Source organism: Triturus cristatus, chromosome 4_1 (genome assembly GCF_964204655.1).
Source record: "Triturus cristatus chromosome 4_1, aTriCri1.1, whole genome shotgun sequence".
Classification (NCBI taxonomy): domain Eukaryota; kingdom Metazoa; phylum Chordata; class Amphibia; order Caudata; family Salamandridae; genus Triturus; species Triturus cristatus.
In genome coordinates this window covers 866,029,661-866,048,362 of record NC_140585.1, presented here as the reverse complement: position 1 = coordinate 866,048,362, position 18,702 = coordinate 866,029,661, and the positions used below count along the sequence as shown (strand labels likewise).

The 18,702-nt window shown below is 39.5% G+C and overlaps 1 protein-coding gene across 1 annotated transcript in view; it reads left to right on the top strand.

Annotated features, from left to right (window-relative positions):
- Positions 1-13,787, top strand: part of PODXL (podocalyxin like) — a 194,421-nt gene extending 180,634 nt beyond the window's left edge. The window contains exon 9 of the mRNA XM_085653586.1: positions 4,604-13,787. Coding sequence (XP_085509712.1) covers positions 4,604-4,798 — 195 coding nt within the window. The 3' untranslated portion in view covers positions 4,799-13,787. The remainder of the gene's footprint in view (positions 1-4,603) is intronic.
- Positions 13,788-18,702: the final 4,915 nt, after the last annotated feature.

The following is an 18,702-nucleotide window of genomic DNA, read 5'->3' as shown; positions in this document are numbered from 1 at the left end:
ATCATGTACTTGCCATAATTAAAACATATTTTATGATGAACCGGTAAATCCATAGGTATAGACGAAAGGCTATTTTGATTGACATCAATATAGACGTCAGAGAAAGATTATAAGCCACATCTGAAACATTTGTCTTCATGCAGCAATATGGTTGCTGAAGTACACATGTGACATCAGCAACCATAACATGATAAGTCATCTCAAATATAAACTGTATTTGAAATGTTTTTTTATCATAAACCAATGATTCCATTAACATAAACTAAAGACTGTTGTGTCTTACCACAATGTGAATTAAAATTAATAAATATGATGACTCATAAAGTGCATAATAGAGGGTAGGGTGCCAATAAATGCTTAACCGCTATATTCAATCAGCATGGTAATGTTTGAACAAAATATTGGTGATAATATAAAACTGAACCAATTAGAAAAAGTTGTTCAATGTTAAATATTGTTAGTAAAGGGTTCGAAGATATCATAATGTGTTGCTAAATATCCAGCCCAAGTGGGTGCTTTACATAAGTTATTGTGATAAGTGTCATCAATTCATGCAGCATCTGATGGAAATATAGATTTATATCACATGATTAGTTTCCTTTCATCATTATTCAGGATACTTTGAGACATATGTCTTGACAGTTCATTAATCAACCTATATACAATATTCCGGATAAATCAAGAGCCAAATCACACATATCATGTCTTAAGTACCACTAATAAATAGAACAGTACACGAGTTCCACCCAGAGAGTCATACTGTGAATTTCATGTGCCATATTTGTTGATGTACAACATTATGTAATCGCGAAGGACATAATGTGGAACCTTGGTGAAAGACAAAAAGTAGTGGTGAATTGGAAGAGAAGAAGAATTTGCTCCTGTAACCAATATGTAAAGCAAGCTCTTTATCTATGTTGAAACCACCTGAATGTTTTGTGTTGAGTCCTATTATATATCTCACTTCCAGTTTTCTTATTTTGTTCTCTCTGTCACCTCCACGGTTATTATGCATGACACTGCCAACCCCAAAAATGTATAGCAACTTAGTATTTTTGTCATGAAATTCAGAAAGGTGCCTAGCTACAGCATTTATAGCAAAGCCACATTTGATGGTCTGCATGAGTGCAAGAATCCACTTACAGACCAATGAATAAAAAAGTACTTAGTGCACTGGTGCTGCACTTGGCTAATTGACACACATGATGGAAAAGCAGCGCAAGGCTGGGTAGGAGGAGGGCCTGGATATAGTCCATGCCATTGCAGCCAACCATGCTACAGACATCCAAAGGCTTTGGCCACCTACAAAGGTTTGGGTGCAGGGAATTTTCTCATATAGTAAATGATCAAAAAAACAAAAGTTCTCTAAAAAAGCAAAGGTGAAAATGAAGTTATAACTAGCTTTGGTAATAACACTAAGTATGTTTAAAAATATTTCAGAAAATCACATAACAACTGCAGTTAAAGTGCAATATTAATTACAAACTAAAACTGAAAAATCACTGAAATTTGCAAGTTATGGTTAGGAGCACAATCGGTAAAACTTGCACGACAGACATGCAAATCATAACTTACATACATAATGCAATGTTTATTACTTCAAAATATTTATTCCGATACATAACAACAGTGAAAGCAAAATGTAATGGAACAACAACACATAATCAAACTATTAATAATACATTTATAATCATTTATGTCAAAGTGGCAAGTGTAATGTGAATTGTCATCTCATTTGTAAGATGATTTACAACATTCGCAATTGCATCTATTTAATCGAGGGTGAGCATTTGATGAGTCTGATTTTCATGGAGCTATACTTCCTCTGCAAATGGGAAATTGCCCCTTGCCACTGTGCAGGTGCCAATTTGGCACCAGCACAATAATGATGACAAAAGTGTCATGGAAACAGCTACAAACCACAGAAATTGGTGCAAATGCCTATTCCTTACCCTATGCACTTTCTGGAACACTGCTAAATACCTCTAGTACTGGGCTTGCCTTTTACAAACCATTGTAATCAAGTATTGTAGTACACTTGGTCGATTAACGGGACACCATACTACAAACCACATACAAGAAAATGAAGTCATCTTGTAACCCTACACCGATTGTCTCCTGTAAAGCGGTCCAGCTGCCCTACTTCTGAAGAACATTGGCACACCAGCGTGCAATTCACCCAGATGCATTGTGGTAAATGTATTGCATGATAATACTCACTTTAGTTGAAAGTCTTTAGCATTCACCATTGTTGGTGCAGTTAGTGCTGTGTATCTATGGGCAAGTCTTTCAGGATATTTGCCCTCCTTCAATAAAGAGTAAAAACTTAAATGTGTGGTTGCTGACAATGCTGCTGACAGTCATCTCATTCTCTACTACTCCCAGAGCACAGGTGCAGCCAAAACTCGCCAGCTCATAAACTCAATAAGGACCTAATCACCAAAGGCGGCAGCGAGCACATTGCCTGGCACACCACCACACAATTCCCCCAGATGCATTGCTGTAAATGAAGTGCACGATAACACTCACTTTAGTTAAACATTTTCAATATTCACCACTGTTGGTGCAGCCAGTGCTGTGCATCATAGATGCACGTTTCATGACATTTTCATGTCATTCATTGGTCTAACTCCAGACTGATGTTCATGGTGAGTTTGTTTTGTTTCAGGTATTCTTGTGATCGTCTTGTCACTTTCATTTCAAGGATCGGACCTCACTTTTGAAAATTAGGACTTTATAAGCCTTTTGCAAGGACGTCCAGATCAGCCATGAGTTTCTTCAGCAGCAGCTGAATAAAAGGATATTTTTAGGGCTTGTTTCCTATCCCCCATGCACCAGACACTTTGACGAGATCTGTGATCTGAAGGGTAGGTTTGTGGATGAATCCCAGATGCTTGATGTTGATGAGGGTTTCACAGGCAGGGTTGGATGGAGCTTTTATCTGCCTAGGGTCTGTTGAATTTTTTTAAATTTATATTTAAAGAAAGATATGAGACTTAGCCAGAATTGGAAGGTCCCAAATAGATTCGGTTTACTCTTGGAAGATGTACAATATTTCCCTTGACTGACTTGATGTCTTGTTGGTGCAGCTGGCAAAGTGCTCTAGTTTTATCCTCTACTCTATTCTGTAATATATCTTCTGGTGTATTTTGCAACAAGCTTTGTCTGTGCATTGTGTGAGTGTGACCATAATCCTTACATATTCCTAGATTTCCTCCTCATGGTCCCATTTGTTCAATGCCTGTGGCCATTGCCTAGGTATTATCATTCTGACGTAGAGGGCTTCTGGAACTTTGTTTTTTAAGTCAGAGTGTATTAGCGCTGTGCCAAAAGAAAACAGTTGTTACTTGTTCTATGGAGTTATTTGACCGGAAGTAATGAGAGCTGCGATTTGCTGCAGTGCCTGGAATACCTGAAGGGAAACTAATAATCTCAAGAAGCGGAAGGGATATTGCACTTGCTGTAGACTTCTAGGCGCAACATGCAGCTTTGAATCCCTGTGCATTGTCTCACACTTTGCTTCCTACTCAGTGAAATTTCGGTTGGGAAGAACTCTGCGAATTTCTGACGTCTTGTGGCTGATTGTCCATATATACACTGTGCACGTCTTGTGTTAGTGATCTCGAAGTTTGATGCTCTCTTTACAGGCGGGAGATTCGTCTGTTTTCTTTGGAAAAGCCAAGAAAAGAAAGGAATATTACTAGAAAGAAAGTGAGGCTTTGGAATCAGAAGAATAACGTATCAAAAGTTAGGCATATAAAAAGAGGCAGAATTCGAAAAAGCTTTCAGCAGTAAGATCCCAGCATGAAGGGCATGAAACAAAGGACCTCTTAATTCTCAAGGTTTCATACATTTTGGTTATGGCGTGTATTGCAATAGTTTGCACCTTCTATTCCTCACTGCTACTCAGTTGCAAAAGCCAGGATACTCAAAAGGCATTGTGTTTGGTACTGTTTTAGTGTTTTGGGACCACCATCCAATTCCCAATGGTCCTCCTTCACCCTTCTAGTCCTGCTAGTCTCTTCTTGCTTTTATTTCCTCCTTATCTCTAGTTTCAACCTCTCCTTCCACGTTGTCTCTAGTGCTATGGTGCTAGCTCCTGGAAGTGTAAAGTCTATACCATTAAGCAACTTAGCAAGAGAACGTGAGTTTCCACAGACCAAGGGTATTTATAGAGGTAGCAGGGCCTCTCCAAAAACGCAGGGAATAATCTACATAAACATCCTGAGAAGTGTTGATGCTAGCAGATTATTGTAAGCACCGCCATACATTATACGGACTGTCTATGTTAAACGTACTTCACCATCAGACTGTTATAAACTGTTGCTGATGGACATTCATTGATGGTTGGTAATGGTGCACGGAGAAGGTAGATGAAGTGTTTAAACCCACTGACACTGCAGAAATGGTGAGCCATTTGCTCCAATGCTCGTCTGTTGTTTTATGGGATTTTCCACATAACTGTGGCATACTACCTACACATTACTTCTGCTGCTTGGAAGAGGCTAAGGCATAATGTGTTATGGTATGTGTTTTGAAACCTAATACACTGTGTCCACTTCCCTCAGCTCTGACTGCCTTGTTTATGTCTTTCATTTAACAGCGCCTCACAGAAGAACTGCAGACCATGGAGAATGGATACCATGATAATCCAACGCTAGAAGTTATGGAGACTTCCCCTGAGATGCAGGAGAAGAAGACCGGTCTAAACGGAGACCTTGGGGACAGCTGGATCGTCCCCTTGGACAACTTAGGAAAGGAGGATCTGGATGACGAGGAGGAGGACACCCATTTATAAAATGGAAAGGAGATGTAAAAAAACAAGCAGTCAGACAGACTGATTACAACCAAAAGTGCCACCCTGAACAGCACTCTCCCTAAGAAATATTGGAGAGTGCTGGATTCATCGTCCAAAGCAATACAAAAGAACAATGATGTGGCCAATTCTGCAAACTCTCCAACAGGCAAGCACCAGGTGCCTCTACTGTGCCAGGATAGTCATCGTCTTGAAAAATCATTCCAGTGCCTCACCTTTATGTTGGTTCAAAAATACTCCTGTATATTTTTCTAGACGGATGCATTCCAGCCGAATAGAATTACTTTTGTGGTCAATGTATATAAAGTGCATTGTCTCTGGGCAACTGAGAAGTGATGCAGGAAGGAAATGTATTTGCAACATCCTTGGCAGAGGATGGATCAATGCCTTGGAACACGCATCCTTAACTCACATATTCCCTACGTATTTCCTAAACAGTAACCTGACTGAACACCTGATGCTCCACTAGTGATTCTGTAAGTGATCCTGAGGCACAGTCCCCCACATTTATTGCTCTGGAGAAGTCCATCTTAATCTACACGCAAAAAAGTGGTGCTAGGATTATCTGTATCATTGTGCAAACTCAGCAGAACACAAACAGGAATGTCCATTACCTAGGTGACCAGAGGGTCAATTGTATCCTTTAATTTGTTCACTACACTGTAACACTACATAAGTGTGATGTTACCCATGAATTAAACAGTTTATTGTTAATATAGGAGAAACCGGTATTTTGCCAGGTAGACCATCTACTCAAAAAGACCCAAGCCTATCAAATGTTACTCAATCCACATGAATAATGTATGTGTTATGTGGGTGGTTCTTTGCTGAAAACACAGCAAGCACAACAGTGCATTCCTTCCAACCAGCTGTAGGAGAAGAGGTAAAGGGATAAAGTAGCTGGCCTCTTACAGAGTGAAGAGAACTGGCATGAAAACTGTACAAAACAGTGGCCAGGAAGTAAGACTTCAAGTATATATCAAGCAGAGAAGATTAAGATGATGTGACCGTTTTTGATGCAAGCCCCATATTGTAGGATTTGTTCAGATCTTATGAGGGAGTGTTAGAAAATAACAGAAATCCTATTAATTTGAAAACTGCTACTATGCTTCTTTGGAACAACACAAAGAGGCAAGGATCAGCTACATAAAGTACAGAAGGACATTTAAAGAAAGCATGGCGTGTATCAAGTGACGCTAATAGTAGGAGTTAGATTACAAGTCACACTTCCTATCTACTGTTACTCCACTTAAAAAATCATTTATGAAAAAAATGGGAATGCTTAGTCACAAAATTCCGCTATTTTGATTAACAGACAATATCCCTTACAGTCTATACCACACACATGCACCTGTCCTTCTTGCGAGGCCCAGCTTACGGGCACATCGTCACCTGCTGAGCAGAAGACAGTTGAATCCGGACTGATCCTAATATGGTTGCTACACAGGCTATGGAATTGCCCATTCTTTGCCAGCGAGGGCAGCCTGGAACTGTAACAATCTCATGTACTGCTCTCTACAGAACTGCAGAAGACTTATCCCACCAAACATAGTCCATATAAATCTAGCCACAGCTCCATGTATGGCTTCAACAAACATAAAATCAGCTGATATTTAAATTTGTAATCACAAATGGAATTGTTCTCACGCATTACACGCCAGAAAATACATTCCAAAGCGACTGACAACTCAGGTCATCCAGATCCATCTTAGATCATAAAGCACGAATTTAATTTCTTGTAACTAAAGCTTAGAAGCTGATAAGGGATATACAAGAAACAAATATGCCTTAGATAAGGTACAGCCAATTCCTAAAGCAATTATAGACCAGTGCGGATCTCTATTCAGTTTCTGAGATACAACCCACCAGTGCACGGAGAATGGCGTGGGTTTGTTGTGCTGCTGCCAATAACTGGATGGTGGCCTCATTTTGTCTTGCCTGCAGGTGGAAGGTCACCTTCTCAACTTTGCTCCATACAGGCTTTATAAGCAACATAAATACTACGTAGGGTATCACTGAATAGGAAATTTCCCCCAAGACCAGACGGGTTTCAAGAATCTCAAGACCTAGTTTAGGCAAACCTGTACTCTGACGTGGAGTTGATGTGAGTGCCCAATGGGCTTCTTGTTTCAAGAGTGAACCTAAGATTCCTGAGCGTGGTCCTAACCTGAAGGGAGTATTATTGATTTTACCATCAAATACTGTGGTCTTACATGGCCTAACCTTATCATGGAAATGTAACAATTAGTATGCAGGGATGGTAGCAATTAGGAACTATTGGTAAAAGCATGGCTTTATTGAATTCCTTTTTGCAAGCTGGTGTACCACTAGACATGCATACACTTGAACATGGAAATGGAGCATTAGGAACAAAGTTACAAATTGCTTCTCAATTTGAAATGATCATTGATGTAACCACACTGTGTTCATTTGTGGTTGTAAAACTAAATGGAACACTCACTCTTCATTGTATCGTCATGAGTATTGACAGACACACTAAAACAACAGGCTTGGAAGATGCGCTCAGAGAAGGCAGTGCAATTTGAGTTGTCTTCTTTTCCCATCCTGCAGCAACAACATTATTGAATCTGTGACACAATTCAAACCCCACTTATTTGCATTGTATTTTAATTTATTTTAATATAATATGTAATGCACCTGCCAGGAATGTAGACACTGAAGAATATTTCTCCGAGATTCTTCATGAAATTACCTGGTTTATAATCATTCTACTAAGGAAGTATTTTGTGGACCACCCAAGGGGAAGACTGGGTGCTCTGTGAGCATAAGGGAGGATTGCCGTGTCAAATGTAGACCTGCCTTGCTGAAGGCAGTATTCTGTGCCAGCCATTCATGTACTCCATCTACAGTGAAGGACAAAAAGAGGTTTCCAAGTTAGAGGAGACTAAACCCTGGGAGCTACAATGCATCGAGTTGTGTCGTGTGGAATCGTCTTGTCCAGCCAAAACATGGACACCAAACCTAGTGGAGCTGATAAACTGGCTTTATAGAAAACAGACTGACTTGTGGTCACTTGTAAACACTCGATAGCCCCTACAGAAGCCGAGAGTTACATTGTCTACATAAGAAGAGGGTCAGCAACACTACCATGTCAAGCGAAGTCCATGATTTTAATGACTTCAGATGGAAGAAGACGTTAGGACATTGACATGGGTGCAAGCTGTTGGTTTTTTATGTCTACGGCAAACATGTGGTAACTCACAGGATACCGAAGTATGTTTTTAAACTGTTTGTAGTTATGCCAAATCTAAATTACACAACTTCATTGACATGCTACATACGAAGGTCAGTTTTTTCCTGGAATGTCTAGGGTAGAAATTGAATCATCTAGATCATTTTTTGTGTGTTTCTTACAAAGTTGCCACTACCTTTTGTTAACGTCCTCACATTTATGTAATCTCTATGTGCTCATCTTTTTTAAATAATGTTTTATTTGTTGAAATAGGAAAATGACATACATAGCCGTCGAAATATGCATTTCAGAAATTATCACACGAATCATTTCTTGATGACTTATATGAAGATAGGTCACCCTTAAGAGAGAAAATGTAATAAATATAAAATAGCTCTGTACATAGCAAACACTGGATCACGTGGTAAGGAAGGTTAAATAGCATATCTCCGACTTCGCTCCCCTACACCTCCCCTACACCTACAGGGAAGCTGCATATTAGACAGAATCAGCATTTCTGTGTTGCCTAGCACCCGTTTCCAGCCCAAGCAACGTCCTTCAACAGTGGGAAAAGCCCAATTCAATGATTGGATTTTCCTAGCTGCTCTTTCAGTTTTACCTGTCACCTTACTATAGATTGCAATCTCATTCATTATGAACGTTTCCAGAATATTTTCTTTGAAGGATGCGAATTATTGAACCCTTGTCATGCTCAATCTTTGACTGGCAGTTCAAATGACACATGAGAAACAATGATATGAGCTAACACACACTAGGGGACATATTTACACTTTGGCAGATGGAGTAAACGCCCAATGGTTAACTCTGTGGGGTTCTGTGGACCGCCATAACGGCAGTTCATACAAAGCTATCTAAACGTTTGCGGTGCATCCGTCATTGGTGTCAGGAGCTTACACCAAACTTTAAATCAAACTTCCAAAGCGGGAGTCTGTTTTTAGGAAAGTAAAGAATAATGCCCTGGAAATAATGGAAATTTCCTCCCATGGTGTGGAGGTCCTTTATTTAGGTTTACTTTTCCTCATCACCAGGATATTACGGAGTTAACAGACAGTAAAAAAAAAATCATCCTTACCACCTATTCTAAATAGGCAGACGGTCGGATTGCTTTCGTCTGTAGGCCCATACTCCCAGGAGCTGCTGGCGGAAGGCTTATGCCGACAGGTGTAGTCCTGACAGATGCACTGAAACATCATTACTCAAAGTTTGGAAGACACTGCTGGTGATGGAGGAAAGTGGGGTCTGCAGCACTATTAGGATTTCTGTGCCTTTTGCCTACTTTTGCTACCAAGAACCACAGGGTCCTTTTTCATTTGCTACAACACGTGATGAGGCTGTCAGTCTCCTTAAGTAGTTTGATGACTAAGTGGTAGATGTTGTAGGACACAGAGGGAGTGCTAAAGTGGTATGTCACTGCATTATATTTCAGGGCTTCTCCGTCATGATTTTGAATGTTATATACAAAATGGCTATACGTCCTGTTGGAAGTAAAGGGATAAAGTTTCACCTTTACCTGGACGATGCGCAGCAAGTGCTCCCTAAGGTGTTTTTGAGGCAGACTCTTCCTGTTCGTCTTCACTGCTAGCTGGCAACCTGGCTAGGATGCACAAGAGAAGAAAAACCACAAATGCAAACTAGACCAAATTACTGCTGGTGGGGTTTGAAGCCTGCCATAAAATAATCATAGGGGCCTTTCTTATGAACTAGAATGCGCATAATGTGACCCTGAGACCCCAGCGGTCATGTTCAATAGTACTCTTTCAAGGAACAGCAGACCACTGCCTTATCAAAAACTTGTAGCTGCATCCAACACCTGGTTAAGCTAAGACCACAGCTGTCTAAAAAATAAAAGTGGGCTAGTACAGTGCAGGTGATCATAGACTATCTTAAATTACTGCTGTTCTATTCTTGTCATAGCCGCAAACATGGCGCAGCATCATCTTCAAAATATACAAAACTAAGCTGTAGAAGTGTCTCAGACAGTGGTAAGAAGTTAGCCAGATGTATCTATGAGCTATACTGGCTCTCTATTAAGAGCAGTGAAAGGTTTCTTGTTCTAGTACCAATTTATAAAACTGTAAACTAGGGGAGACAGAACCACAGGAGTAACCGAAGAAAAGTTTATGAATCAGACCACCTACTGAGAAAAGTTCAATGGCTTCTTGCTTTTAAATTCTAAAGAAGGAATCTGGAGCAAAATTAGTTAATGAATAGGAGTGACATGGCGGAATAAATGTCCTCTTGTTTTAAGACACAAGACTTGATTGGAGAATTACCAGAAAAGGCTCTTCTTGGATGGTCTTTCATTTTGTGGTTGATGATATCCCGTTAACGTTTTGACTGCTCCTTGAATCCCCAGCTTTACAAATCTCCTGATGTGAAACCAACATTCCATGCCCAGAGATTTCAAATCACAACCCTACCAGCAAACTAATACTGCCTTTTCAAGATTAAACAAATTCAAGATGTGGTATCCAAAGGTGGTCAACAATTACAAATGTAGTTCTCTAAAAATCAGTCCTATCCGAGAAACACGCTGCATGTTTTGCCTCACTATTACCTCTAAAACCTGTGTATATACAATTAGGGCATGCTTCTTAACCTAGAAAAAACGAAATTTGACACAGGCAGAGTCATAATCGTCGTATAAAAGTTTTTGGGGAAAAAGAACATTGAATCTTGTTGACAACATACCAGTAAAGATAAATGTTGATATCATCTTTTCACTAGTCATCAGATTTATGACTCATCGTGGGTCCCTGTTCTCTGTGAGCGCATTCAGGTCTCAGATCAACGAACAACATGAAAGCCTGTGCCTATATTGTAAATATTTTGTTTAAAAAACACCACGAGAATTCAAGTGTATAGGCCCGGCTTTAGTGTTCGGAATTTGGGAATCAGTTCACTTATAAACTAATATTTAAGCTGTACATGGTTGATATAAAACAAACATGGAAAAACTCAATACTTTAAATCAACACATGGATTTAGAATGTGTTAAGAGCACTCTTTATGCTTACAAATGCCTATGTAGTGGAAAGACAATTCTCTTTTTCGTATCATTCTGGAGAAGCTGGAGTAAGACGTAAAATATATTCTGTTTAGTTTTACAATACCGCCAGCTTCCTAGCCTCTATTTTCTTATATTGTGTAAAGGACAGAGTTTGATGTTTATTCAAACCAATATACTCATTGTTCTGTAGAAGCTACTGATATCTGTGTGGCAGAGATGAAAAACACTTGTATATTTGTGCACTGCTTTAAGGTTGAAAAAATACAAATATATTTTCTATTAGTAAACACATGAAAGCTGAATTGATTCAGCAACGTATAATTTAGAGAGGATTTTTTACACTGAAAATGTTTGTAATATACTCTTTCAAGTTGTCTTCAGGTTCTAATGTATGTATAAATACAAGATTTGTATCTGCTGTGACAACTACACTAATCATGGTGGAAAACAAGCAGAGAAATGATTTTAGCTATTTGTTTTATAATTTTAACTTAACTGTAAAGAAGCTAAAACTGTTAAAATACCATTATGAAAACCCTTTTGGAGCTAATCTCAAAACATACCATATTTCTAGCATAAGAGCTGAATACATTAAATTCTATACATGCCCAGGAATTCTTAATCTATGGTCTACAGCACGTTTTGTTCATTTGATCTGCATTGTTTATTATTTTCTCCTCGTCTCTTCCTCTGTAAAATGAATAGGTGCCTTTCAAAAACACCCATGGTCTAGAAAACAGTTTGTAATTTAGAGAAGAAAACAACGTATGCAGAATAATTACAGTGTATGTGTAACTCCTTACTGAAAGCCTCCCAAGACTTTTAATAGTAAACACAAAAGTACAACTTAAAAACCTTAAACTATTAGCTGCAACATTCATTATTCTTAACTGATGCTTCCAAATGATGCAAGATTATTTCAGCTAAAGATTCAAAAGGAGAAATTATGTTCTACTATTCAGTTTAAAACGTTTGGAACATGAATAAATATCTGAACTTATTTGAATAGCTAGCAACCTAAATTACTCCAATACTTTAATCTTTGAAATGATTACCCTTAGAATCTGATAATATTCAAGATAAAAACATTAAAAAACTCAATTTTCTTAACAATACTGAATAACATCAATAGAGAAATAATCCATACAGACCATAGATCGTAGCAGATGCCTCACGCAGAAGCACAGATCTTTTGTGACTCTTTCTGGTGTAATGCTGAGCCTCCTCTCAAAAAGTGGCAATACCTTGGTCTGTTTTCATATCAAATACCCATATATAATATAAAAAAATATGTAAGTAGAGAAGTTCCGCTGTCTGTAATATGTCTCCTCATTCCTTCTGTTTTTCAAATTGTATTGCTCTAGATGGCTTATGGCGCAAAAACAATATTAAATAAAAAACATCTTACTTACAAAAAGATCTGAAGTCGGCCACAAAAATACTACTGCATGCCCTATGTTAAGTATTGATTAAATGAAACTTTACAGATCTTTCTTTCACAATTTGTATGTTTGCAGCTCTTTTACTACTTTTGTTAGATGTTAGTTAGCCTTGAATCAAATGCTGTAACTGCAGTACAATCTCCCTTACCATGAAAAGAGGGCACCCAATTGCACGCTAATTCTCATTTTTAAGTATATCAACTTCTTGGCAACAATGTAATTGCCTGAATCGGCAAAAATGCATGGCATTGTGGAAATCAAGCCATTGTTTTTTTAAATGAACTGTTTATTTCAAATTAATGCAAAGGTTATTTAGAATAGGTTTAAGTCGGTGAAAATCACCCATGTCCAAGACAATAGCTTGAATGTACATTTTCCATGCGTTGAGTGTCGGTTTCTTAATAGTAATGTCTCTAACGCTATTGCTATTGCTAGACTGTGTGTCAATGAGCAGGAATACAAAGGTGATTCACATTTAGCAGAACGCAAAATATATCCCACCCTTTCCGTTGTGGCATTGCATTAACAGACCGGACCAACAGGTTAGGTTAATATGCACAGTTTAAAAATTATCTTTCCCTGGGGTTTAGGCAAATGTTATAATTGTGTTTGTAGACTTGACAATCAATACATCTACCTAATTATATATGTGTATATTTTCAATATAAGCCAATAATCGAACATTCACCTATGAAAGGCTTTTTGCTTACGCAGAAATGTTAAAAACCCATGACTTTGCTGTGTTCAGTGGTTTCGTTTTGATTTCTATAATTATCTGAAGGTGGAACATTGTCAGGCATAGTTAAGAGGAATCTAAATTTACTCATCATTCAGATTGATGGTTTTATACTCGGCTATTTGGCTCTACCATGCTTTACCTCTACTTATTCAATACGTGCAGACACCAAAATGTAAAACCGCACATAGATTTCTGAATGGCATGTTTCTAGTAATGAATAAAAATAGAGTCCAGATTGTGCTCTTGTGCATGGCAAATATAACAATACTCACTTATCTGACTGTCAAGGTTACAAATATTTTACAGATGCCCTGGCACAGAAAAACCTCTGGTTAGCAGCGACAAGGAAAAAAGTAAGAAATCTATTACGGGCATTTCAGATCTCTCTTTGCTGTACAGTTGAGGATTAGTGGTTTATTTTACAGGAACAGGAGTCTATCACACACTGGAAGTCACTGAGAAAAAGGATTTTAAAAAGAGACTGTAATATTTGTTATTAAAACTTTGACAAATTATATTTTGAAAACGATGTATTCTGTTAATAAACTATTGCTTTTTTGTGTAAACTTGACTGAGTTTCACATCTATTTCAGAAAAGAAATGAACAGAAAACAAATATTTATATAAATATAATTATGTTTTTCGCTATTGTTTCAGTATTCATTGGCACACAACAACAATCCGATTGTGGCCACAGGCTTAACATTGCAGAAGATGCTGTTCGTGTTGGTGTCTGTTCTGATCTGCTTTAGAGTATCGCTTAATTCAGAAACGCTGCTGTTTTTCTACGTTCACCATTTTTTCTCTGTAACTTATGAGTTGTTGCTCACTTGTGTTTCAGGCATCGCCCCAGGAGTCCGGCCGTGTGTAGGTCCCACGCAGGAGTAGACCACACAGACGGTCACTCGCTTTTGCCATTGCTGTGGATGTCCTGGCTGAAGCCTTAGTCTAACCCACCCCCCCCCCAGAGGTTCGCTAGAAGGACGAACCACACAGCATTTCATGCTTGTCCCACCCGCTGGATTGACTTGAATCCATTCAATAGGGATGGTACAATTTAGGATACCCCTATGACCGTCACCTACAAACTAGAGTAGATTAGGTTCCCCTCCCCCCCCGGTCCTGAAAAAGTGCCACACATCCACCAGGAGTTTTTAGGCTTGAAACTTATCAACCTTTTAACCACCCACACTCGTCACTACACACACTGAGCTGTAGCAAGTTGAATTCACCTTGCCAGCTTTGACTCTTGTACTCTCTTCTTTTAACCATAGCATAGTGTCCAATTAATAAAGGTTCCCTGGAGCACTGATAACTATTTTTACTACACCTAGTGCACCCACTGTACTCACCACTCTAGAGCCCCCCCACCTCCACACGTAGGGCCTCCTGGCATTCTATTCTAATGACTGCCGGCAAAAAGCCCCCCCTGCGGGGCCCATTGGGCATTGCAGCGCTGGCCCAACGAAAGGAGCTGCCCTATGATGAAGCATGACACCCCTTGGGGTGTGTGAGGGTCCTTTGCTCCTTATTGGAGCTCTCCCCCCACTGATCCTTCTCCTACCTGGTTCCCTCTCTCCCCCCCCTTTCCTCTGCTTTCTCCTTCCTCTCCTTTCCCTGACCTTAGAAACTGCCTACCACTCTTTGATTCACTTGTGTCTGTGTCATTCTACTACCTCTGTACATTTCTCTCCCTAGAAACATTCATTTACTTGAACTTTTAATTTGTTTAATCAAATAAATGCAATTGATTCTTTCCCTCTAAAAGATTGGGTTATGTTGAGAAGAGTCTACAAACATTATTCACATTAATGGTGCAAACAAAGAATTTGCGGGGCAAAATTAACAGCAAAAAATGATATACATACATTGGGGGGGTGAGAGGAGAATAATATCAAACTATTACAATTAAAACTGTGCATCAAAATAAAGCATAATAATGCCCCCCAAAAAAAGGATTTTTGTATGAAGAAATAATGTAATCAAGTTTGTGGAAAAAAGAAATATGTTGGACATTATTAAGACTAGAATAGAAACTGGATGTATTCATGAAACAACCTCTTTATAAGGAAGAACAGTTTTTTATAAAAATACAATTCTCAAAATACACCAACTGAGTGTTGTATCATGGCAGCTGGAGTCATTGGGAAAGGACAAGATTCTCCATGATTAACTCATCTAGTTCTATTCACAGTCTAACAACATCTAAGGGTCTCTCACCTGGTGTGGACTGATGTTCCTCGCTTGCTACCAGTCTCACAATTATTAGGTGATACGTTAAATAACATAATTAACTCATCAGTCTAGACTGAACTTGCTTTATTCTTTTTGGTCAAGGTTGTGAAAACTAATTTCCCTCCAGGCCTATTACTCTGAACAATTTGAGATGGACGCCACACAGTTAACTGGGAACTCTGAGATGTAGGAGTAAGCTCAACTGTGGCTACTCCTCCCAATACCCTCAATGTAACAGCCTTTCGATCACTAACTAATGATGCACTAGTTATTGGGACTGCGGTTGGCTATGCAGGCAATATGGGTGATGACAACCCAAACAAGCATTAAAAATGCAATAGGTCTCGCCTTTTATTAAGTTAAAGCCATTTGCTTTGCTATACAATACCATTAGCAAAGCAAATGGCTTTAACTTAATCAAAGGCGAGATCTATTGCATTTTCAATGTTTGTTTTAGTGAGTACCTGCACTTATCTTTTTCCATCTAAAGCACTGTATATATCGATTTGCGACCCACAGGGTTTCGCCAAATGAAACTCGAAGACTTCCATACATTAGGGAGAGTGATTTCCCAATTGCAATTCACAGAGAATCGCAATTAGAAAATCGCTATCTCTAAAATCTGAACATATGGCCTCAGGTTCGAATCCCGGCTTCGGCTCAACATCCTGTTAGTCTGGGCAAATGCCCTTGGGCCGAATGTATGTTATATAAATCTTCCTAACAATACATTACCCTAATTAGGTTCATTCCCAATGATGTATGCGGCAAGATACAAGCATCATAACTCATTACAAGTAAGCATTTCAGTACACTTGATAACTATCACCCCGATATGCTACTAGTAAAACCGCCACGTCAGTGGACCAACAAACCACATACGTCACTTCCCCCCTTCACTGCGCCGCCTCACTCAACCGTTCAACGTTTTACTGAGGTCTTCTGCTCCGATATTAAACTTCTGGTTCCCAACTGAAATTTCTTTTGGCATGCTTTAAATTGACGGTATAATTTGTTGGAAGACAATAAAAAATAGCCAACTTGAAGGTATATATTTTGAAAAATTAATTATGTAGGCTTGTTAAAACAAACGCATTAGTGGCAGTTCCAAAAATAGATATATTAGTAGACGCATGCATATATGTCGTTTACGTAGCGTGAACATAGCAACAAAGCAAAGGAGTGCTGTATGTTTTTATACTTACGCTACACATTCATATCATGTCATGTTCTTGTTGAATGTTTGAGGCAATACACTGTCATACATTAAAAAATATTGCATGCACTAAAAGCAGTTATTCACAGAAGTCTGAGTTTAAACTAAGTTTGTCAGTGACACATTAAACAAGCGGCACTGAAAGTGATCGTGAAAGCAATCGCTATTATATAAAAAAAACACGCCGGCGAGTGGTGCGCGCGCGCCACAGCCAGCCATATGGTTTCAATTTTCGCGCCCGTGTCTGGGCACGATAATTGAAACCACATGGGCTTTGGTGCGCGTAACAGACACCAATAGGCCGTGGGCGGAGCAATGCGCCCGCCTTCGGCCTATTGCGTGCTCTGTTAAAAAAACGCATGCACTCAAAGCCCAATAAAAGAAGACAACACTAAAAACACAAGCGTGTACAATTCCAGGGTCCATTTCAGAACCCAGACAAAAGGACTCTCGCCTGCGCGAGCACTGCTGCGCCGTACAATGCAGGGCGCGAGTCCTATAAACAGGTATGCCGGCCCCAAGGGCAACTGGAATAGTTCCAGTGGCAAAAGATAGATTAGGCACAGCAGCTACTTGATTGACTGGAGAATGTGCTCCCACATGTACCACACTGATTGGGATCAACAATGGTCAAGGTAACAGTACCGCTATGAGTGGCACCATCACTATTAAAAGGTGGGGAAGCATAATAAAGCGGAGAACGGGACAACAACAAGTCATCTAAGAAAGATTTGTCTGGTTTCTCTGCATCCTTCTCGCCCTGAGCATTTTGTTTCTAAGGTTTCTCATTGGTTAACACAGGGTACATCCTACTCCCTCAACTATTTCCCTACTCCACTTCTGCTGTTCGCAATCCCATTTAGTGTCCATATAATTCCGAACAGTTCTTTTAGCCCTGATCTGATATTTCTCCTCATCTTTGGCATAAGCAGCACGCTCCCAAGCATTCAAAGCCTTATATTGAGCAGGTCTAGGTAGAGGCTTCATATCATATAACACACCCTTCACATGTATGATTATTCTCAAATTAAATGTCCCATATCAAGGGAATTGTAATGGCCTTTCTTTCTTGGTGATCTTATGCCATTGGTTAAGCCAAAAGCACCTATGAAGCCCTACTTTTAAGGCCATATAATGACCTGCCGTGCCTTCCAGTGGAACTTACTCACCCTCCATAATGGGAACTATAATCACACCTCATCATTTCTCTAACAACTCTGAAACCTTTAATTTTGGCGTAAAATTAAACAATCCAAGAACAAGAAACTATTCCAAAAAATGACAATTTGTTTCAAATCACAACTGTCTATTTTGTAGTACCAAAATCCAGTCTCTGCGAGGCTCCCCTTATCTTTACCTCAGCACGATACTTGATGACATAACAAACCAATACTAGCGTGACACCTACACCACCAACAAATCCCAGCGTGGCACACTATGACGCAACTCTCACTCCTTCCAGCAGTTCACCCTCCTTTACAGCATCTCTGTACACACACACACACAAAGGGGCATATGTGCAAGGAATTAACACCACCGTAGCATTAATATTTTGACGGTACGGTGGCTTTTTTTTAATCGCCATATTTACAAATCGCACGCAGAAAATAGCTGGTCGTAAAAATGGTGCAAACACTTGGGGCCTCATTTCAGAAGGTTTTGGTGCGACAAAACTACAGGGCAGGAATGCGCACCATCAATAAGATAGGGCACATTCCTGGGCCTCATTCATGAAAAGTGTTGCATCGCTGCGACAAAACAGCGTTGCAACACTTTTCATTATGGCCTTCTTACAACACCATGGATGCGCTGTATTTACAGCGCTCCATGTCGCAATTATATACTGGAATCCTGATGTAAAGGTCAGCGCAAAAGTCACGCATTGCTGCAGTTGTGTCACAAGCATGATGCAACTCGAGCAATGCATGGGGCCAGCCTATCCCTGTGGCACTGTGTCACCCTTACGCCTGCCGTGAGGCAGGCGTAAGGTACTGACGCAGTGGTGTTCTACAATTGTTGTAGTGAAATCT